The 22895-nt window shown below is 40.3% G+C and overlaps 3 protein-coding genes across 4 annotated transcripts in view; 2 read left to right on the top strand and 1 right to left on the bottom strand.

Moving 5' to 3' along the window:
• Positions 1-22895, bottom strand: part of ppp3r1b (protein phosphatase 3 (formerly 2B), regulatory s1ubunit B, alpha isoform, b) — a 28378-nt gene that overhangs the window by 4448 nt on the left and 1035 nt on the right. The window contains exons 2-3 of one of the 2 annotated variants that reach the window (XM_063883897.1): positions 16262-16301; positions 878-1054 (exon numbers count right to left, since the gene is read on the bottom strand). In XM_063883897.1, coding sequence (XP_063739967.1) covers positions 878-1054; positions 16262-16301 — 217 coding nt within the window. Of the gene's footprint in view, positions 1-877; positions 1055-1254; positions 1352-16261; positions 16302-22895 lie in introns of those variants that run through there. The other variant, XM_063883898.1, reaches the window with a different exon arrangement.
• Positions 2648-6184, top strand: LOC134864706 (E3 ubiquitin-protein ligase TRIM39-like). Its single transcript, XM_063883896.1, has 2 exons — positions 2648-2882; positions 3649-6184. Exon 2 carries the CDS (start codon positions 3657-3659, stop codon positions 5295-5297), a length of 1641 nt encoding a protein of 546 aa, XP_063739966.1. The 5' UTR covers positions 2648-2882; positions 3649-3656; the 3' UTR covers positions 5298-6184.
• LOC134864391 (uncharacterized) lies at positions 6352-15939 on the top strand. Its single transcript, XM_063883325.1, has 4 exons — positions 6352-6777; positions 7333-8976; positions 11562-13192; positions 13280-15939. The coding sequence occupies exons 2-4, from the start codon at positions 7341-7343 to the stop codon at positions 13541-13543; spliced, it is 3531 nt and encodes a 1176-aa protein (XP_063739395.1). The 5' UTR covers positions 6352-6777; positions 7333-7340; the 3' UTR covers positions 13544-15939.

Raw genomic sequence — 22895 nt, forward strand, 5'->3', positions numbered from 1 at the left:
GACACTGACACTGAGATTTCTGATCCTTTCTTTTACTCTCCTTTTTAAATGGAGAGGAAGAAAAGAAACCGGAGCTTTGGATTTATTTGTTGTTTGAGGTGCAATATATGACTCAGCAGCTTTAAGACATGAAGACACTAATATTTTCCGCTTCGCTCTGATGCTGGATTTACACCTGAAAGTGGGCGGGGCTTAATTTAGACCTAAACATATCCTCCATTCTTCCTGTGTTGATGTCTGTTTCATGTTTTTCCAGGCAAGAAGAAATGTTTTGTAGCATAGACATCAGAGGATTGTTTACTTTCTCAACGATAAAGTTGAACCATCATCAACGAACAGTTATCAGCACGACAAAGCGGCTGTGATGTGAGGAAGATTTTTAGTAGACCGGTGTGAATCCAGAATTTGTAAAGCAATATTTTGGTTGAGATTTCTGAATGAACAGGAAGTATTTCATGCATTAAAGGGAGTTTAGAAGCACTTTCCAATGTGACATAGTAATTTGTACTTGTGGATAACTCCATTGTGATAGTTTGGATATGAGGCAGATACTGTGGGAAATTACAATTATATAATCAAGGATTTCTTGCAAAGATTTTTCACCAAGTTTAAAAAAATGTATTAAGTTAATGGTAAAGCTTGTTATCACTGCTCTTAAATTGGCAAATGTCAGACTTGTTGTGGCAGATTTGGTGGATTTGCCAGCTCCTTGCATTGCATTTTTAATCAGAGGAGCGTCAGGAGCAGCAGACTATCATACAGTAACACAAACGGGTCATTTCTAGAACAGTGAGAGGGGATACTGTTCACAAAGTTTCATTTTAAAAACACAGGGGACATTAGCAGGAGTAGAGAAACTGTTTCATGATTCCTTTACCTTTAAAGTCGACTTCTCCGTTTCCGTCGGTGTCGAATATGTCGATAACTCGCTGCACGAGGGGGTTCTGTTGGAGCTCTGGTAAGGACATAAACTCCTCCACACTCAGGGAGCCGGAGTTATCTAGGTCGAGTTTCTTAAATCTCTTTCCTAGCCTCTTAATCTCATCTGCATCAACTGAAATGGAAACAAACAAAGAGAGAGAGACTTATTGACAGCGGATAAAAACAGACAACGTTTTCGGATGACAGGAGGAGATTTGGACAAACATTTCCAGGTTTTAGCGACACATTATACCTGTGCATTTAAGCACACAGGAGGACTTAAAACACCTGCATTTCATCCTCTTTCTTTAAAAATATTCTTCCCAATCGTACCTGGTTTCTTGTTCCTACTGGCCATGGTTGTTCGGAGCTTCTGGTCTTTCTGTTAAGTTGGACCTTATGCTAGCAGACCTCCTGGTGCCGCGCTCTAAGCCCTAACACCGGGGTCATGTGACAGCTCTTTCAACACTAATCACTCTGCTGATAACCACAGAGGTGGGGGACGCATTGTGTTGGTAACCTGGTAGTTCATGGAGATATATCAAACATTTAAAGAAGTCTGGTCAAAGGAGATACAAAGCATCACGCAGCTCACAGCTAGAAGCCGCCAGCAAACGAGTCCAACACAATTATTAAAAGACAATAGAATTTCTTTCAGTAAAACCTGGTCTCCTTTCCTGCAGTTTTTAGGAGCTGTTTCCTCAGGTTGGACAGACACTTCCCATATACCCTTTATATCCTTTCTTCTCTCCGCTTTCTGTCTGTTATCCTCTGCTTTTGCCTTGTTTTTGTGTTAAATACATATTATGTTTTTATTCTTTACCAGGGTTTTGTTCTAAACTGGGTAACAGAAGCGTTGCCTCCTCTTACTGCCGGCATGCGCCCTCAAAGAAAAATGCAGATTTCCCTGTAAAATGTTAAAGTGATGCCAGAAAACAATATCTCTGTGGGTCAGAAAGGGTTTAATAAGTCCAGAAATATGAAGATGGGGTCAGATGTCTGGTCAGACGGCAGAGACAGCTTTGTGTTTACAGATAGTAAATAGGGGATGGTTGTCTGGTGGGTCTGCCGGGGGACGAGTGGCAGGCAGCAGGCTGACACTGAAACTGAGATTTCTGAATTACATCCTTTCTTTTACTCTCCTTTTTTCTGGAGAGGAAGTAAAGAAACCGGAGCTTTGGATTTATTTGTTGTTTGAGGAGCAATATATGACTCCGCAGCTGTAAGACATGAAGACAGTATTATTTTCAGCTTCGCTCTGATGCTGGATTTTCATAGGAATGTGGGCGGGGCCAAATTTTGACCGTAAATGACGTTAGCGCCTCATACTAAAATGACTACATTCAAACAACACCACATGATAAGAATTACATAATAAAAAGTCTTAAAATCAAATACATATAAAACAGTTTGAATTGAAGTTGAAATAGCAATCTAAAACAGGGAGCAGTAGTGCATTTTCCCTTTACTTCCTCTACTGTTTTCTGCAGTTCTATAGTTCGATATGACAGCCTTCCTAATAAACAGGCCTCCATGCCATCACACAGAACGACCACTAGATGGATCACAACTCAGAGACAAAAGTTATTTCCTAGTTAAGCAGCAAAGAAATACACAAGTGAGGATAATCTCTTATAAAAAAGGACATAAATATAACAACCTAAGAAACATATCTCACTCCCCACTGTTAGCTCCACCTCTGCTCCATATTCACCAGAAGAGTCCCTGGTATTTCCCAATCCCTGTGTAAATCAGAGAGAGGAGACAAACCAGCTGCAGTGAGAGGAGGAGCAACACCTGCCAGAGGTGCGGTTACACGTCACACTCAGGAAACACAAGTTAAGTGTGTCAGAGAGGCAGCCACACTGCAGTCGGGACTACTCTCTGTTTCTGTCTAAAGAAAATACAAACTGAGTTCATCAGATCTTTCTCAACAACACAGCACAGTCTGTCTAACACTGGTGAGTACAGCTGATCATATTTACCCTGTAAACTAAATATAATATAACTATGGTGTTGTTTGTCCCCAGGCATACTGTTCAGCCCTCTGGACTTAAGTATCTGTGGTTAGGAGTTTAACCTCCTTCCTGGTTTACTGACATTACAGTTTACTTCCTACATACTGCTCACTCTTTTTTGTATAGCAGTTTCTTATTAAAGCTCACCTCCAAAGAACCAGATGGATGATTTTAGTGCGAGTCACAAAGGGGTCACAAACTAAGGAGAGATTTGTGATCAGTGTTATTCTTTAATATAAATTGGTTTACACTGAGGCTAAGGTAGTTATCAATATGATATCTTTATCTGGATAGGAGACTAGATATGGTCTTGGATTTCAGATGAAGTAAAACTGCATGAGAGTCACTTCCTGGTTTCAAAGCAGCATTACAGGAAAGTGATCCGTTTTATTAATTGCGTTTATACACTTGGTCATTAAATCCTTAATGCTAATTAACATTGATCCAATGTCATTGTGTATATATTTTGTGCCCAAATAGTCACGCCCACAATATGCCTTAGAGGCGTTTAGTGTACCATGTTGAGATGTTTTATATTCTCCACATCGCCAAGCCTTAGTCTACACAACAGGATGAGGGCATATGATTTGCTGTTTTGCCACCGTAGCTATCTTAAACTTATTACCATGACTCAAATGGTTAGCTGTGCTTAGATCAAGTCAAAACAAAGCCTATACAATTAAATCCCCCCTCTTCTCCCACACTACAGGTGTAGATATGGCTGATAAAAACGATCTGCCATCTGAAGATCAGTTTCTCTGTGCCATCTGTCTGGATGTGTTCACTGATCCAGTCACTATACCATGTGGACACAACTTCTGTAAAGACTGTATCACTGAACACTGGGATAGAAGTGATCAGTACCAGTGCCCCGTGTGTAAAGAGGCTTTTACCACAAGACCAGATTTGAGGGTCAATACTTTCATCTCTGAGATGGTCGCTCAGTTCAGACAGTCGGCTCCACAGAAAGCCAGCAGCTGCAGCTCAGAGCAACACATCTTCAAACCAGGAGAAGTTCTCTGTGACGCCTGCAGTGAAACCAAACTGAAGGCCCTGAAGTCCTGCCTGGTGTGTCTGGCCTCCTACTGTGAGACTCACCTGGAGCCTCATCTGATAATGTCAGGCCTGAAAAGACATCAGCTGATCGACCCTGTGGAGAACCTGGAAGACAGGATGTGTCCGAAGCACGATAAACCTCTGGAGCTGTTCTGTAAGACCGACCAGACATGTGTCTGCATGCTCTGCGGTGTTTTGGACCATAAGATGCATAAACTGGTTCCGCTAAAAGAAGAATATGAAGATAAGAAGGCCCAGTTGGGGAAGACAGAGGCTGAAACTCAGCAGATGATTCAGAAGAGACAACTGAAGATTCAGGAGATCAAACAATCAGTCAACCTCAGTAAGGAAGATGCAGACAGAGAGATAGCAGAAGGGGTTCAGGTCTTCACCGCTCTGAAGGAGTCTGTTGAGAGAGGCGAGGCCAATCTCGTCAACACGATCAAAGAGAAGCAGAAAACAACAGAAAAACAGGCTGAAGATTTCATCAAAGAGCTGGAACAGGAAATCTCTGAGCTGAAGAAGAGAAGCTCTGAGGTAGAGCATGTCACACACTCAGAAGACCACCTCCATCTTCTCCAAAGATTCATGTCCCTTAAAGTCGCTCCACCAACCAAGGATTGGACAGAGGTCAGCATCCATTCATCACATGAGGGAACTGTGGTGAGAGCTGTGGCTCAGCTGGAGGAGACGTTCAGTAAAGAGATAAAGAAGATGCTCTGTGAGGCTGAACTGAAAAGGGTCCAGAGGTATGCAGTGGATGTGACTCTTGATCCTGATTCAGCACATCCCAATCTCATCCTGTCTGATGATGGGAAACAAGTGAGTCATGGTGATGTGAAGAAGAATCTCCCAGACCACCCAGGAAGATTTTCTGATAGTAATTGTGTTTTAGGAAAGCAGAGTTTCTCTTCAGGCAGATTTTACTTTGAGGTTCAAGTTAAAGGAAAGACTCAATTGACTTTAGCAGTGGTCAGAGAATCGATCAACAGGAAAGGAGATGTCACACTGAGCCCTCAGTGCGGTAACTGGTCTATACGGTTGAGAGACGGAAAAGAGTACAAAGCTGTTGATGATCCTCCAGTCCGTCTCTCTCTGAAGTCTCAGCCTCAGAAGGTGGGGGTGTTTGTGGATTATGAGGAGGGTCTGATCTCCTTCTATGATGTAGATGCTGCAGCTCTGATCTACTCCTTCACTGGCTGCTCCTTCACTGAGAAACTCTTCCCATACTTTAACCCGGGTCTGAATGATGGTGGTAAAAACTCTGCACCTCTGATCATCTCTCCTGTCAGAGTAAACTAATCACTTATCCGATATTTACATTCAAGGAATAAACAGACATTTTTAGATCCAAAAGTGTTGAGTTTCCAACTTTACAGAATCTGTTTACTTACATTTACTCATTAATCTTTTTGGAGAATATCCATTTAAACATCTGATGAAGCAACAAACATTATTTTTTACTCCCAGAAGGAATCACTATTTTTGATACCATGAAATATGTTCCCAGAGGTTACATAATGTTTTCTATTTGATGTGCAGCCAAAACAAAATGCTTGATTCTGATGTAACACGGCCTTTATTAGGTATAAGGGATATGATAGAGTCAACAGAATAGAGTATTCCATTGTTATCAGCATAAAAAGTTGGACTACATTTGTAGAATACATGTCAGCAACATGTTATACTTTGTGTAAAGAGGTGGTTTGGTTAATTACTGGTAACTTCAATTGTTCGTAAAAAATAAAAAACATGTCAAATAAAGTTTCTGTTGAAACGCAGACCTGAGTAAGCAGACTTGAGCGTCCAACACGCACTGAAACGTGAGTTGTATTTCATGATAAATGAATTGAGTTTTTATGAATCGCTTATAAAGGCAGCTCAGGAACGATGGACTCTACAAATGCACTACTACATACAGAGAGGAAATCTGTGCATGTAGTTGATGAATAGCTATGTATGACAACAGCAGTTTCATCCAATTAAGTCTCCTTGGTTATGATTACTTGACCTCAAATCTAATATACGGATAAAAAGTCAATGATATTTGTCAAGGTTAGAACAATAACTGAAGGTCCTTCATAAATGTATGAATCTGATGCATCAGAATTTATATGACATTCATTTAATAATTTTCCTTCTTTGGTTTATTATTTTTTTAAATCCCTGAAAAAATGTCCCTGCTTTTCTCTTTTTAATGTAGGATCAACTCACAATCTGTTCCTCTTTTGGGAAATACAATCAGTTTCCAGTTATATTTTCTATATCTAGATAAACTAATGCTAAACAATACACCAGTCCTGCAATAAATATAATGAGCATCAATGAGAGTAGTCCCATATCTAAAGCGCTCTTTTTGAAATTACATTGTGTATTACTATTTAAAAATACTACTTTGATCTTACCTCTGCGAAAGACGTTAAAAACCCTTGATTTTAATTAACGTAACTGCTCTGGTTAAAGTATAGCTGAGACGGTTTCAATATAATAAAGATAAGAAACACCTTTTTACATATCTCACTCCTCCCCACTGTTAGCTCCACCTCTGCTCCATATTCACCAGAAGAGTCCCTGGTATTTCCCAATCCCTGTGTAAATCAGTGAGAGGAGGAGCAAACCTGCCAGAGGAGCGGTTACACGTCACACTCAGGAAACAAAAGTAAAGTGTGTCAGAGAGGCAGCCACACTGCAGTCGGGACCAGTCTCTGTTTCTGTCTAAAGAAAATACAAACTGAGTTCATCAGATCTTTCTCAACAACACAGCACAGTCTGTCTAACACTGGTGAGTACAGCTGATCATATTTACCCTGTAAACTAAATATAATATAACTATGGTGTTGTTTGTCCCCAGGCATACTGTTCAGCTTCTTCCTGTTTTCCTGACATTATTACCATATTGGCTCCTATACAACTTGATCTGTTTTCTGTGGCTGTTTATATGAAAACTGTTCCACAGTAACCACTAGGTGGCTTTGCATGCGAGGCAAATCATAAAAATTAATTGTGTAAACTAAGGAGAGCTTTGTTATCAGTGTTATTCTTTAATATAAATTGGTCTACACAGGGCCTAGGTAGTTATCAATGTTATACCATTATCTGGATATGAGACTACATACAGTATATTCTCCATATCAAGCCCTGGTCTATGAAACAGGTTTATTCATTGCTGTATTGCCATGGTAGCCGCCTTAAACTTATGTCTTCAACGGTTACGGTTGATTATAGCTTGCATGTACAATCTATTAGTCTGGCTCATGACATTTCACATACTAATCCTCATTCCTTTTTCAACAAAATAACTGTATTTTAAATAAAATGTACTTCTCCCACACTACAGGTGTAGATATGGCTGCTAAAAATCTGCCATCTGAAGATCGGTTTCTCTGCTCCATCTGTCTGGATGTGTTCACTGATCCAGTCACTATACCATGTGGACACAACTTCTGTAAAAACTGCATCACTGAACACTGGGATAGAAGTGATCGGTGTCAGTGTCCCATGTGTAAAGAGGCTTTTACCACAAGACCAGATTTGAGAGTCAACACTTTCATCTCTGAGATGGTCGCTGAATTCAGACAGTCGGCTCCACAGAAAGCCAGCAGCAGCAGCTCAGAGCAACAGGTCTTCCAACCAGAAGAGGTTCTCTGTGACGTCTGCACTGAAACCAAACTGAAGGCCCTGAAGTCCTGCCTGGTGTGTCTGACCTCCTACTGTGAGACTCACCTGGAGCCTCATCTGATAATGTCAGGCCTGAAAAGACATCAGCTGATCGACCCTGTGGAGAACCTGGAAGACAGGATGTGTCCGAAGCACGATAAACCTCTGGAGCTGTTCTGTAAGACCGACCAGACATGTGTCTGCATGCTCTGCACTGTTTTGGACCATAAGATGCATAAACTGGTTCCGCTAAAAGAAGAATCTGAAGATAAGAAGGCCCAGTTGGGGAAGACAGAGGCTGAAATTCAGCAGATGATCCAGAAGAGACAACTGAAGATTCAGGAGATCAAACAATCAGTCGACCTCAGTAAGGAAGATGCAGACAGAGAGGTAGCAGAAGGGGTTCAGGTCTTCACCGCTCTGAAGGAGTCTGTTGAGAGAGGCCAGGCCAATCTCATCAACACGATCAAAGAGAAGCAGAAAACAACAGAAAAACAGGCTGAGGCTTTAATCAAAGAGTTAGTCCTGGAAATCTCTCAGCTGAAGAAGAGAAGCTCTGTGGTGGAGCTCCTCTCGCGATCTGAAGACCACCTGCATTTTCTCCAGAGTGTGAAGACCCTAAACATCCAACTCCCATCACCCACCAAGGACTGGAGAAATGTCAACATCCGTCAATCATCATATGAAGGGACGGTGGAAAAAGCTGTGGCTCATCTGGAAACGACACTCAGAGAACAGAGGAAACCGCTTAAGGCTAAGATGAAGGTGGTCCAGCAGTACGCAGTGGATGTGACTCTTGATCCTGAAACAGCACATCCCAATCTCATCCTGTCTGATGACGGCAAACAAGTCAGTCTTTGTAAAATGACAAAAATACTACCATACAACCCAAAGAGATTTCATTATTCCGTTTGTGTTTTAGGTAAGCAGAGTTTCTCTTCAGGAAAATATTACTTTGAGGTTGAGGTCAAAGGAAAGACTGAATGGGAATTAGGAGTGGCCAGAGATTCCATCAACCGGATGGGAAAAATCCAACTGAGCCCTCAGAGGGGTACGTGGATTGCCTGGTTGAGAAATGGAAAAGAGTACAAAGTTTTTGATGACCCTCCAGTCCTTCTCTCTCTGAAATCTCAGCCTCAGAAGGTGGGGGTGTTTGTGGATTATGAGGAGGGTCTGGTCTCCTTTTATGATGTAGCTGCTGCAGCTCTGATCTACTCCTTCACTGGCTGCTCCTTCACTGAGAAACTTTACCCATACTTCAACCCATGTGTTAATGGTGGTGGTCAAAACTCTGCACCTCTGATCATCTCTCCTGTCAGAGTAAACTAATTGCATCCAATTTCATGTACTGATGTTTTTCCATACATTTAGTGGCAGAACTGTATAGTTTCCATCTTATTTTCGACAGAATCTGCTAATCGGGGCAAATTGATTTACATTTCATTGTTGAGATTTTTTCATGAAATGTATCCTGTTACAATGATAACACTGTAAATATCTTCCAGAAGGGTTTCCCTGTTTCTAATAACGTTGAACGACCCAAAATCCAAGTTGTTGTTTTTTTTAAATGATTTTCAGCCAAAACAAAATGCTTAATGTTGCAATGTAATAGGGCTCCTATTTAGAGTAATGCATATTACAAAATGTAATGTGTACAGAATAGAGTATTCGTCCTTCATTTACCAACATTAAAAGTTAATGAACCAGTACAGCATAGAAAATATGCAACCCGAAATGTCTATTTTGGATTTAAAGTTCTAAAAAATGTGTAAATATGTGAAAAATTGCTGGTAATAGCTGATGATGATATAAAGATAAAAGCAAATGTGATTTATGTCAATATTAACTAAACTAATAAAAAATCCTTCATTTAATTATGAATCTGACCTTCAGCATTTGTATTTGTACAAATGAGTTTCACCTTTTAACTTAAAATGCTTACATTGTTTTCCTTCTTCTATATATTTTAACCTCAAGGGTTTTTATTGATCATTAAACATGACGCGACATAAATATCAAGGCAAATAATTGTTCATTTATAGATAGTTTCTTTGGTTAAAAGGCAAAGAGAACACAATAAAATGTTAAGCGTATATTAAAATAAGCAGGCTAGCATTCTATTACTATATGTTGACAAGGAAAGATTTAAATAGGAAATAAATGGTTAAAATCCTCAGTGCTGACTTCCTAATCAATTGGCTTGTTGTACTTCAGTAACACTAAAGTGCATGTACATCACTTCCTGGTGTTACGGCGCAGAGTGTCCACTGGATGGAGCACAACACAAAGGAAGCATGGAGTCACTGTGCTGTAAACCAAACACTGATACATGCGGAGACACAGTTTATGACATGAAGGATAAGCTCTCATGTTGACCAAGGACATCTTTCTTTCAGTCCAAAAATATCCATACTTTACTTTAATAACTAGACCTGGACTGTGAAGCCAAGGGAAAATAGCTGCTGGATAAACATGCCAAAATGTTTCTGTTAGAGATAAAAACTGAGTGGATCTCTTGCGTGATACAGCAGCTTAGACTTTGTATTAACCCTAAAAAATGTGTCAAGTACATTTTTGGACTATTTCCTTTTCAGCCACATCATAAAACCAGATATGTAGTCAATAAAATATCAGTAAAAAAAACACAAATCTCAAACGGTCATTCGACACCACCGTAAAAAGAACGATAGAGCTGTTATTTAAACAGCTCATTAGTCTTTAATATCCTTCTTGAATTTCAGTTTTACAAGATTACATTTGAACACATAATTATAACCTTCTAAATGTACTTTTGCTCAAATACTCATTGTCAATTAATAGAGCTTTGCTGTATAATACCTGCGTGCCCTGCTCTGGTACCTGTAGAAGAAGAAGTACCACCAAGTTTTAAAATGTTGGCATCAACCGGGTACAGAAGAATCAGTTCTCATGATGTTTGGTCTGATAATACTTTACTCTTCCACAGAGTGCCTACACAGCTCGGTGCTACGCCTCAAAACTTTTACTCAATAAAGGAATTTAGTACCACACACACCTCGTGTTAAGCCGGGCTAATTGTTGTACGTCACTAAAATCATGTCCTAACAAGAAGAATACAATACTCCAGGACTGGCAGGAAGAGGCAGAGAAATTCAGGAAAGAGGAGTGCTACAAGGTCATACTCCAGAAATGAAAGTTAACTTTGTAAGGGAGGCAGCCACACCGAAGACGAGACTAATCTCTGTTTCTCTCAAAGAAAATTCTAACCGAGTTCATCAGGTCCTTCTCAACAACGCATCAGAGTCTGTCAAACACTGGTGAGTACAGCTGATCACATTAACCCTGTCAACAAGCAGGATCAGCACAAAACGTTAGCTCTACTCAGGTGAAGGCTCCCCTCTTCATGTGATACTTCGGAAAGTGTTAACAAGATAACCACGGCTAACTCTCCTCAGGCTAACTATACAGTAGCCCACTTCAACAGCTTCGTTTACAATCTCTGGGTGTCAGTTCTCGGAATTTGTAACCTTCAACTGAATCTTTGTTGTTGCGAGGTTAGCTTCAGTACTTTGCTACCTTTTAACACAGATTACTGTGAACTGCCTACGTACTACCTCCTAGATTTTGCCCAACACTTTCACATTAAAGTTGTCCCCAGGAGAACCAGCAGGAAGCTTTCTATAAGAAGCAGGAAAAAGGAAATTAAAAAAAGTTTGTTATCAAGTAAGCACAGCTTTGTTATCAGTGCTATTCTTAAATAAATAAAAATGGTCTGCACAACAGGATGTGGACATAATCTGTTTCTGGGAAAAGCCAAACCAAATGTATATGTTTAATTGAAATCTGCCTAAGTTTATATTTAAAAGAACATTAATCATAGTTGTTTCTTTTTAAACATGTTTTTGGCTTTCTTTATTCTTAACACTACAGGTACAAATATGGCTGCTTCAAACTATCTGCAATCTGAAGATCAGTTCCTGTGCTCCATCTGTCTGGATGTGTTCACTGATCCAGTCACAACATCATGTGGACACAACTTCTGCAAAAACTGCATCACCAAACACTGGAATTCTAACTACCAGTACCTGTGTCCAATGTGTAAAAAAGTGTTCAACGCAAGACCTGAGCTGCACGTTAACACTTTCATCTCTGAGATGGTCGCTCAGTTCAGAGAGTCTGCTCAACAGAAAGCCAGCAGCAGCAGCTCAGAGCAACAAGTCTTCAAACCAGGAGAAGTTCCCTGTGACGTCTGCACTGAAACCAAACTGAAGGCCCTGAAGTCCTGCCTGGTGTGTCTGACCTCATACTGTGAGACTCACCTGGAGCCTCACCTGACCGCTCCAAGCCTGAAAAGACATCAGCTGATCGACCCTGTGGAGAACCTGGAAGACAGGATGTGTCCGAAGCACAGTAAACCTCTGGAGCTGTTCTGTAAGATCGACCAGACATGTGTCTGCATGCTCTGTGCTGTTTCAGACCATAAGATGCATGATGTGGTTCCTCTCAAAGAAGGATATGAAGGGGCGAAGGCCACGCTTGAGGTTCAAATTCAGCAGATGATCGGAAAGAGACAACTGAAGATTCATGAGATTAAAGACTCAGTCGTCCTCAGTGAAAAAGATGCAGACAGAGAGGTAGCAGAAGGGGTTCAGGTCTTTACTGTTCTGATGGAGTCTACTGAGAGAGGACTGAACAAGCTCATTGATACGGTCAAAGAGAAGCAGAAAACAACAGAAAAACAGGCTGAAAGCTTCATCAAAGACCTAGAACAGGAGATCTCTGAGCTGAAGAAGAGAAGCTCTCTGATGGAGCGTCTCTCACACTCTGAAGACCACCTCCATCTTCTCCAAAGCTTCCCATCCTTGAAAGTTGCTCCACAAAACAAAGACTGGACAAAGGACAGCATCCGTCCGTCATCACATGAAGGGACTGTGAGGAGAGCTGTGGTTCAGCTGGAAGAGACACTCAGTAAAACACTGAGGACGCTTTTTAAAACTGAGTTGAAGAGGGTTCAGAAGTACGCAGTGGATGTGACGCTCGACCCTGATTCAGCACATCCTGAACTCATCCTGTCTGATGATGGGAAACAAGTTAAACATTGTGCTGTAATGAAGAATCTCCCAGACAACCCAGAGAGATTTTCTTACTGTAATTGTGTCTTAGGAAAGCAGAGTTTCTCTTCAGGCCGATTTTACTTTGAGGTTGAAGTTAAAGGAAAGACAGAGTGGGATTTAGGAGTGGCCAGAGAGTCAATCAACAGGAAAGGTTATATCAGACTGAGCCCAGAAGATGGTTTCTGGGTTATATGGTTGACAAATGCCAATGAGTACGAAGCTCTTGATGGTCCTCCAGTCCTTCTCTCTTTAAAGTCTCAGCCTCAGAAGGTGGGGGTGTTTGTGGATTATGAGGAGGGTCTGGTCTCCTTTTATGATGTAGATGCTGCAGCTCTGATCTACTCCTTTACTGGCTGCTCCTTCAACGGGAAAATCTACCCATACTTCAGTCCTGACTGTAATTCTGATGGTAAAAACTCCGCACCTCTTGTCATCTCTACGGTCATGGTAAGAATTCGTATTACACCTAATCGATTGAATGACGAGAACATCTCTTTAATTCCTTGTAAAACCCACAGACATTTTTGTTTACAGGTTCCCAAAGGGCCGGAGCTGATCCCACTTGCCATGGAACGAGGGGCGGGGAACACCTTCGACATGTTGCCAGTCAACTACAGGGCTGACGAAGGGAGAATGGTCCGGGGGACCGGTGGAAAACTTAAGCTGCCGCTGAAAAAGGGAAACTCTACAAAGAGCAAGCTTTTGCTGGCGAGTCCAATGCCTAATCCCTCTTTCTGTGAGGTGAAGCTGCCTCCTGCATCAGCCTGCCGCCCTAAGATCAGATTTAACATTGATTAAGTATGAAAAATAAATACACAGGCCTGTTCTTTAGCCTTTAGTATCTACAGACTGCAGTATGTCTTTGTTATAGTTGTTCAATAGAATAAATACTGACAGATGTTTCCATTTACTTAATTACTGTGGCCAATTTTGGGTTTTGATTTGTGAATATTGGTAAGGTGGTTCTTTTCAGTAGTATTTTGTTTCCGTTATAGTTTAATGTTGTGATCTTTAATATTTCAGTCCTTGTTGATCCGACGACACCGCTGGTTACTTGTGAACAAAGCAACAGTGTTTTGATACAAGTGTAAAGCAACTTGAGCAACTGCTTAGTCAGAACTACAACAGAAAAAGCAAAAATAGAGCAGGAGCATAGCAATAGAGCAAGGAAAAGAGTGTCTGGTCATGCACACTGGCTAGAATGGCAGCATATTGTTTTTAGGAGCCTCGAAGAAAAGAGGCATTGGTGAAGGAGGGTGACAAACGTTGTGTAGAAACAATTTCCTTTCTCCAGAAAACATTTACAAATGTAACTCATTTTCATTTTCTATGTTTTACTGGCCTGTGCCACAAGAAAAACACACCACAATAGGCGATAGACTCCTTTCCCGTTGCTAAGTATTCGTTTCTGATTGTATGCGTCACGTTCAACGCCACGGACAAAACATGGAAGCAGGGTTCGTCGAAACTGAAAATGTTCCAATGATTACTCCTTTGTGTTACTTATTCAGCTCGTCTTTCAAATCCCTGAATCAATGATGGTGATTGAACAGTAGAAAGAGAAAGCTTAATCAGTTTGTTTCTCGCTGTTGTTTTGTTAAATGTTTTTTACGAGGAGAGCATATTGTTTTGTATGTTTTTAATGCATAATTATGGTTCAAATCCCCAGATGCCAGTGAGTGTTAGTGGGTATTTTGTTCAGTGTAAACGGGGATGTTAGTGGGTATTTTGTCCAGTGTAAACGGGGATGTTAGTGGGTATTTTGTCCAGTGTAAACGGGGATGTTAGTGGGTATTTTGTTCAGTGTAAACGGGGATGTTAGTGGGTATTTTGTCCAGTGGGGGGATTTTCAACTTAATTCCCCAAGCCAATAAAGAAAGACCAACATGATTTCAATAAACCTACGGCAATCTTTCTCCCTGCTAGTAATTCTCCTGTGATGCAGTTGGAGCTAACAGGGTAAATATTCCACAGCCTGATGTTAACAAGGAAAGCAGCTGCACTGAACTGCTTGTCCTGAAACAAAAGAAGGGTGGCGAGTCGAGGCGTGGCAGCATCGGGGACCCCCATAAATATCCCTGAGCAGGCAGAGTATGTCAGAGGACCAGGGAAATACAGCAGCGTCAGCAAGAATGAACCCTGCCGTTCACGTCTCCTCGTATCAGGCCGTCAACCCAGACACCTCGCCGAATACACGGTTTGGTGAGGGCTGAGACACCCGAGAGCTGCTGGTGTGACTTTTGATTCAAGGCAAAGTCAACTGCAGTAAGAGGAGACACCCGAGTGAACCGTTCCTGCAGTCACACAACAGGGTCGGGTACGGCTCACAGATTAGAAAAACAAAGATTTGGTATCAACTTTCCAGGCCACAATGTTTCTTGGGAATCAACAGGCAGCATGAGAGGCAGGTTTCTGAGTTTGGAGGGCAAAGACTGAGCACAGGTCATAAATCTTAACCACCCCCTCTCTCTGCAGGGTCTCCCCCGGTCTTCTACACCTCTCGTAACAGCTCGTTAGGGCGCAGTCCCCCCAAACCTCCCACCCACTCAGCAAAAGTATCCGATACCAGCGTCGCTTGACGTATTTTTGAGACCCAAGTTCAGCTTACACTACCATTTTCCTGAGTAGGGGTGCTACTTTGAAAAGTAGGTCTAAACATTATTTTCTAATTAAGTGTCAAGCTTTGCTCTCTGGAGTTGAGGGGGGGGGGGGGTCAGAGCAAAGCGACCAACTAATTAAAACTGGGATATTGTCGTGACTAAAAATAAGCGAGGTTTTCCCAGCAGCCCTGACACTGACCTTTACAGAGGGATGAGGCATTTTTAGCCCCACAGTGTTGGGAGTCTGGGTCAGACTGCCAGCAAAGTTCTGCAGAGGAAGGGGCAGCATGTGGGGATGTTCACATCCATCTCCCACCACCATCAAATCACTAAATAAGTGTGTATGTAGACCAAGAAGTGCACACCAGGTTAGATATTTTGACCTTTTCAGTTCAGTTTTTCAGAATCAACACTTGTTCACCAATGGAAGTGCAATTAATTCTTCCTTTGATTTGTAAGAAACACAGATTTAAAAAAGTACATTTTGATTTAGTTTGGCAAAGTGTTTTCTACAGCGGTTTGACAATATTACACACCGATGAATTTGATGTTTGACAAAGTTGTGCTTTCTTTTTTGATTAATAAAGAATGTTTGCGGAGAAATGTGTTTGGAATTTGTAAAACCAAGGTATTGTTAATTTTTTGTATACTTCTGGTACTGCATCAATAACAAAGCTCAGGTTTTAGAAAAAATACACAGACATTGTTTCCAAAGACAATTCCTTATGTAAAGGTGAATCCATTCAAAAGGCATCGAAATGTCTTTTGCATTTTAAGTACAAAGAAGCTAAATCTAGAAAATGCTTTCTGTAAAAAGTAAGATTGTCCCCAAGCTTTGTATTGTATTAGATGATAAAGATACTTGTTTCCTTAAACACAACAAATGTAAAAATGACAGAGACTGATTGTTACTCACAGTGCGAGCACATGTCCAGGGCATAACTGGCTTCATTTCCCTGAAAGAGAAGAAAAGATTGACAATGAAATTAAAAGGTGTTCACATTTATGCATCTGCTGAAAAATAAACGGGGGGTTTAATGCTTTAAATACAAGATAACGAAGCAGGACCGTGGTCTGCTTCATGTCTCAGTTTTAATTGAGAAGCTGGGTTTTATTGCATAAAGAGAGGTGCCAAAAAGTCTCTGAATACAAAACATTAAACAACACATATAACAGTTCTCCATAAACGTGAAGAAATCACCACTTGTATTCATAACAAATCAGTAAAATCAGCTTAACTGTCAAAGAAAAAGGATGAATTGAGGTTTTCTGTGTCCTGTTCTAAGCTAATTGTTGGTGTTCTCCATTATGCATGAGCGACAGAATGATCTGGACTCTAAAACTAGGCCGTGCTGCTTTCATTTGCCTCCTCTCTCATCTCTCGAGGACTTAAATCAGGCTGCTCGACCGAGGCCTCGTAAAGTGTGAACAAGAGCCACAGTGAGTCTAATCCACATTAATAAAACAGGTCATGTGTGAGGTGAATTCTGCTTTACATTTGGGCTTTATCACAATGATCACGGTCATACGGGTGTTATTAACCATATTATAAAATAATCATACGGCACCATATTGGATATCAATAAATAATATGGCTAATACAGTACAACAAAATGTGAGAAATTCTGTCATAAATCAGGGGTTTTTCTAGAAAGACATAGTATGAGGCGCTAACTTCACTTCTGGTCAAAATGAAGCCCCGCCCACTTTCCGGTGAAAATCCTGCATCAGAGCGAAGCGGAAAATATTAGTGTCTTCATGTCTTAAAGCTGAGAGTCATATATTGCACCTCAACAACAAATGAATCAGAGTTACGGTTTCTTTACTCCTCTACAGAAAAAAGGAGAGTAAAAGAAAGGATCAGAAATCTCAGTTTCAGTGTCAGCCTGCTGCCTGCCACTCGTCCCCCGGCAGACCCACCGGACATCCATCCCCTATTTATTCTCCGTAAAAACAGAGCTGTCTCTGCCGTCTGACCAGACATCTGACACCATCTTCATATTTCTGGACTCATTAAACTGTTTCTGACCCACAGAGAGATTGTTTTCTAGCATCACTTTAACATTTTACAGGGAAATCTGCATTTAACAAAGTGCAGCGCCCCTGTTACCCGGTTTGGACAAAACCCTGATAATTACCCAGAGCCCAAAGTGGCATCCACCCTACATTTATTTTTGTTTAAACAGAAAAGAAACTTGGATGTTGGGCTTACATTTTAATTTAACTAAGTCACTGCTTATTTTTTCTTCAAATACTAACCAATTGATCATTTTAGTAATTCAGAGTGTGCACCATTATTTCAGAGGGAGGTTTGAAGTGGTTCGATCTTCTGCATTTTCTGTAAAATTCCACTAAAAGGCCGTTTAGTTTCCCCTCTATCAGTTTAACTCCAGATTGAATCATCCTGTTTGGGTGTTTGATTGAAATGTTGGTTTCTTTTGATTGCTGTGCCAGCTCCCCCACCCCCCTCTTCGGGGATCTCCACATGCAGAGGTCGGCTCCAGCTTGTTTTCTGACACCGAGCCCAACACACACTTGGCTCTGATCGCAGGCATCACATGGGCCTAGTACACGACATGGGGTTTCCTTTTCATCTTGTACTTGTGAGTTCCTGTAGCACATTAGTATTTAGTCCGATTCTGTTTTGGATGATGCAGTGTAATTTATTTCACAGATTTTGTGTGCGAGAGCGACGTCACAGTTCCTGATTAATTCCCTTTTATTTTACAGGGATAAAAACTCTATAATTTGGACACCAGATGTATAAATGTGTACCAAAAGATATGAAGATCAAATAACCAACAAGTTATTTAGTGGATGTCCCCAGAGTGTTGCATGAAAGGGTAGAATCTTGTTTAAATATAGGAATTGAATTTCCCAATCCATAAAAGTGTCAGTGACCCTCGATCATTATTACAGCTGGGCTCTACAAAATGCGTTTTTCTTTGGGCCCTCTGCAGCGTACTTATATTAAATACTAATCTTTTATTTTTTATTGTGCTCAACAAAAAGCTTTGCTAGAGCAACATGTTCCCGGTTAATTACAAGTTGTTAGAGGCATTATTGTGCACTTGACACTGAAACAGGAACCTGCTTCTATTTCAATCTGCACACATTTTGATTCTACGCTTCCAGTTTCTCCTCTCAATGATTATTCTTTCTCTTATTGAAGTGTTGCTCAGAGTTATCTTTGTCTCTTTCCGCCCTTTCAATTGCACTTTTCACAACCTAAAAGGATAGTAGACGCAAAATAAAAAGATAGAGTAGCGCTCTCAAACATCTGAAAGCACCCAACAAGCTTTTGTGGCAGGAGAAATACACTTTATAGGACATTAAACAATAAATCACTGCACTTCTCATGTACTCATTGGAGTGACTGTAACAGCATTGACTAACAGCTGCAGGATACCAATCATGGACTCTCCTTAATGAACATTAAAACATGTAAACAGTAGAGGCAAAGTATAATAATATGAACCTGAAAATGAGCAGAATAAGGCTCCTTTAACTAAAAATGCTTTTAGCCAGTCATAAGTCATGACTCAGCCTTTCTCCATATTTTCCTCCAAGTTCAGTTCAGGGTTTATAGCAGTTTTTTATAGCAGATATTTGATTGTCGTTCAGTAAATCATTACACCCCTATGCAATACTGTGACGCTTTGAAATAAACCCATAGCCATACACACTGCAAAGCTAAAGTGAATCAGGTCAATCACTCCACCAAGAGGAATTAATTTATGAACCTGACCTACAATGAAACATGTGCCCGTATATTTTAGGGACTGTGAGCAGTAACCCCACCTCTGCTCTGATTATCTGCCACATTATTTGAATCTCCGTCATAAAATGTGACTGGCATTGCTTCACAGCGTACATGACAGCAAAGCTGCAGCAGCGTCTGACAGGAATCTCAAACTGCTGACCCCCGTGCTGCTCTGATCGGGACAGAACAAAAAATCCTACGCATCAACTGTCATATGAACTGTAAAAAAATGCACAGTGTTGGGGGTTTATTGTCCCTGGTGGACATGGAGAGATGACCAAATGTACACCACACAGACCAATGGAACCACACATGGCATCTACACTTTTAAGACATTTTTGTAAACATCCCCGTTCACATACGGCTAATCAATCAGAAAACACTTCATCTGTTCTTTCCTCTCCTGTTTCAATCAGCCAACAACAGCACTGTTCGTGTGCTCAATTGTTGGACAGATATTCTGGTTCGTCTGGTTTTGTTAACGTCCTTTATGTTCCCTATGCATACAGTTATACTCTATACTGTAACTGTAGATATCTGACTACTGAACGACTTGACTGCAGGGCAAGGATACTACGTTTCAGCCTCATGAACAGTAATTCTTGTCCGAGAATTAAATATTAAATGATTTTACAATCATAATGTTGCATAACGTGCTGCAGAGATGTCTCAGCTAGAGCTTAAGATAAGATAACATCACATTAAATAGACCTGTATTGATCCCGTAAGGAAATTCAGGTGTCAAAGCCGCCATAGAATAGTGAGTAAAACACGGGACAGTACAGATAAGACAGGATAATAAGAATACAAAATAAGAGTAAACAGGTCAGTAACATGTTAGCGACACATGCAGGTGTTTTATCGTGTGACAGATAAAAATGTCTGGTGTGAAACATCTAATAAAAAAATCTAATCAGATCAGGCCTGTGTAGCAGTCAAAAGGGAAATCAATGAGATGTATCCCAGTTTGAAGCAAACCAGGGAAAACATTCCCAACACAATCTCGTTGGAGCTTTAGACACCCACCCGACCGCTCTCTGGACCTCCGTGTGCCGTGGTTGCCTGGCAAAGGCGGTGGTGTTGTTGGTACGGAGATCCCTTAGGAACGACGTAAGACTATAACCTTATATTTGTCCGGTGCAGGGCAGGAGGGCGCTGAGAAATCCTGCACCACTAGGTTTGCTCATTGTGTGTTGGAATGTGGATCCTAATTCAGTTTTTTTGTTCTTTACCGCTGTTTAACTGCAGGCTCATACATGGATATTTAAAAACATGTCAGGTTATTTTTATATATGTCAGAATTTCAGCCATAACGACAAATACAACGCTTCAGAAAAGACCATCGCTTAAAAGTAAATACAAGCATTATGATTAATTAGATTAATATTGAAATTCTCGATCCCCTCTTACATAATGAATCATAATGCAAAATGAATAAAAGATAATTGCAATTAGATATATTTTTTCCTAAATGTTTTAGCTCAACAACTATTTCCCAGAACCCGTTATAAAACATATCCTGTAGAAAGGGTAATACATCCAATTGAAAATCATCATTGCTTTGTTTGAAATGAATGATCAAAAACACAGTGTTAACATCCTTGTTTTCCATAGATTAGTTTTCCTAATGTTCATATTGCTGTACATGAGAAACCGTTTTTTAATAGAAAGGACAGCAGTGGTTAGGTGTTAAAAACAGCAGCTTTGTGGGCACTGAGGCCCGGAAAGGAGAGAAAAAGATGTGTTTTAAATTCAGCTGGCTCAGTGTGGGCGTATTCTTACTCGTGGGAGAACTAGGGTAATCATTTCCACACAATTTTGGAGTCATCAATCCATTTTTAACTCGCATTAAGATATGAACTCTAAGGGGAAATACAGACCAGCAGGATATGAGAGTTATAACATTATAGGCCTACCAGCGGCCTATTTCCCAGCGTTTACGCACAACCCCGCTCCAAAAATCATATCACATTTGGATCAGCACATCCCTGCTACTGTACCTCGACATCCTCGTCTGTCTGCATGATGTAATGTGTCCAGTGTGTGTTGCACTTACAAAAATAGCTATAACCTGCCTCCACAAATTGAGGAACTTTCACTGCTTGGCCGACTTGCTGTGTAGTTGTCTGCTCTTATTTACTGATAACGATCATCTTGCTTTGTATATTTAAACAAGATCATAAAAATATAATAATGAACAAATGAGACACTTATCTAAAGAGGAAGAAGCTATTCAAGCCGCCACATTTCTCAACGCAGGTTACTTCAGAAGATAAGAAGATAAGAAGATTCAACTTTATTGTCATTGCACAGAGTACAAGTACTAGGACAACGAAATGTGGTCTCTGCATTTGACCCATCCTAGTGTTAGGAGCAGTGGGCTGCCATTATGTACGGCGGCTCTTGATCAAAGGTTTTAAAAGAAAAATCAAACCTTAAAACCGTCACTACGACAAATGACATGTGCACAAGACTCTGGTTTGAATTTAGATGGTGGTCCCTGTTATTCTCATGTCTATTTAGTAGTTATACATTTCATTTAGGACAAAAATACAACATAAAAATAAAGATCGGGGGGATATTCCAAGTGGAACCTTCTATGAGAAATAACAGAAATGTATGAATATTAAGGGGATATAAAAGAAATGAAATATAAAATAGAGAATTCTTAGCTAAGGCTGTATTTACCATGTCAAATTGAAAAAACATTCCCTATTGCCCCGTCACAATGAGACTCCCTCACAGGCATCCTGGTTGTTTTTTATCTTTAGTTGTCACAAAAAAAAATTCATAATTCTTTTTTAATTGGCCACTTATAGCTCAGAGAGAGATAGGAAAGGCAAAGGAGAGTTAAAGGGCAACATAGGGCACGCGCTACAACGCTAATTTTATAAATATTTTGCACAAAGTGGAGCTGTTTCGCCTTTCTCTGCCCTTTTTTAACAGAGTTAAAGTGGGTAGAAGTCGCTCAAAGAAATGTGGATATAAACTCATTTTATATTGTTTTTTACGCCTTATGTTAAATCATCAGCTGTTGATCACAGTGGAAACTCTAGTTTTAGATCGTACAACAAATATTATCAGATTGATTCACAGCATCAAGTATCTGAATGTCAAACCCTGAAAAATGGGCATAAAGATTGATTTAAAAACACCCACAGGGAGGTCTGACAGAGCTCTAGTGTTCTCACAGATCAGCCATTTCTCACTTAAGACAACACTTCCGGTCAATATTTTCAAAATAAAATCATAAATTGCAGGTGAAGACTGCCAAACAATGTGATAACCTATATGTTGCATGGCCACTTCATTGTCAAACACTAAAGTAGTCCTGCAGATATAGTAAAGACTAGAAAGACCTCCTAAAACAAATGTCTATGCTCATATTGGCACAAGGTGGTGGTACAGCATGCATTTTAATCTATTCTAATTTCGCATTAAAAACTGTAACTTTATGCTATTATAACATTTTAATTTTAAAACCACTATAAGCTTAGGATTGGTATCAAAATATATTCAAAGTATTAAAAGTAGAAAAGGTTCTCATTGTCTGATTGGTCCATTTCAGAATAATATCTCTGATATGTTTTATAATGATTGATCATTAAAGTGTTCTCAGAGCTGGTAAAGGTGCAGCTAGTTTTAATGGCGTTGTATACTGCAGGGTAGCTGCTGGATTTACTCCAGGTGGAACTAAAGTCTGATTTAAGGGTTGATTATATTTACCATCATTCATCCAAATCTGTAAAGTAACTATAGGTAATAAATACATTTGGTGGAGTAAAAG

Source organism: Eleginops maclovinus, chromosome 5 (assembly GCF_036324505.1).
Source record: "Eleginops maclovinus isolate JMC-PN-2008 ecotype Puerto Natales chromosome 5, JC_Emac_rtc_rv5, whole genome shotgun sequence".
Taxonomy (NCBI): Eukaryota; Metazoa; Chordata; class Actinopteri; order Perciformes; family Eleginopidae; genus Eleginops; species Eleginops maclovinus.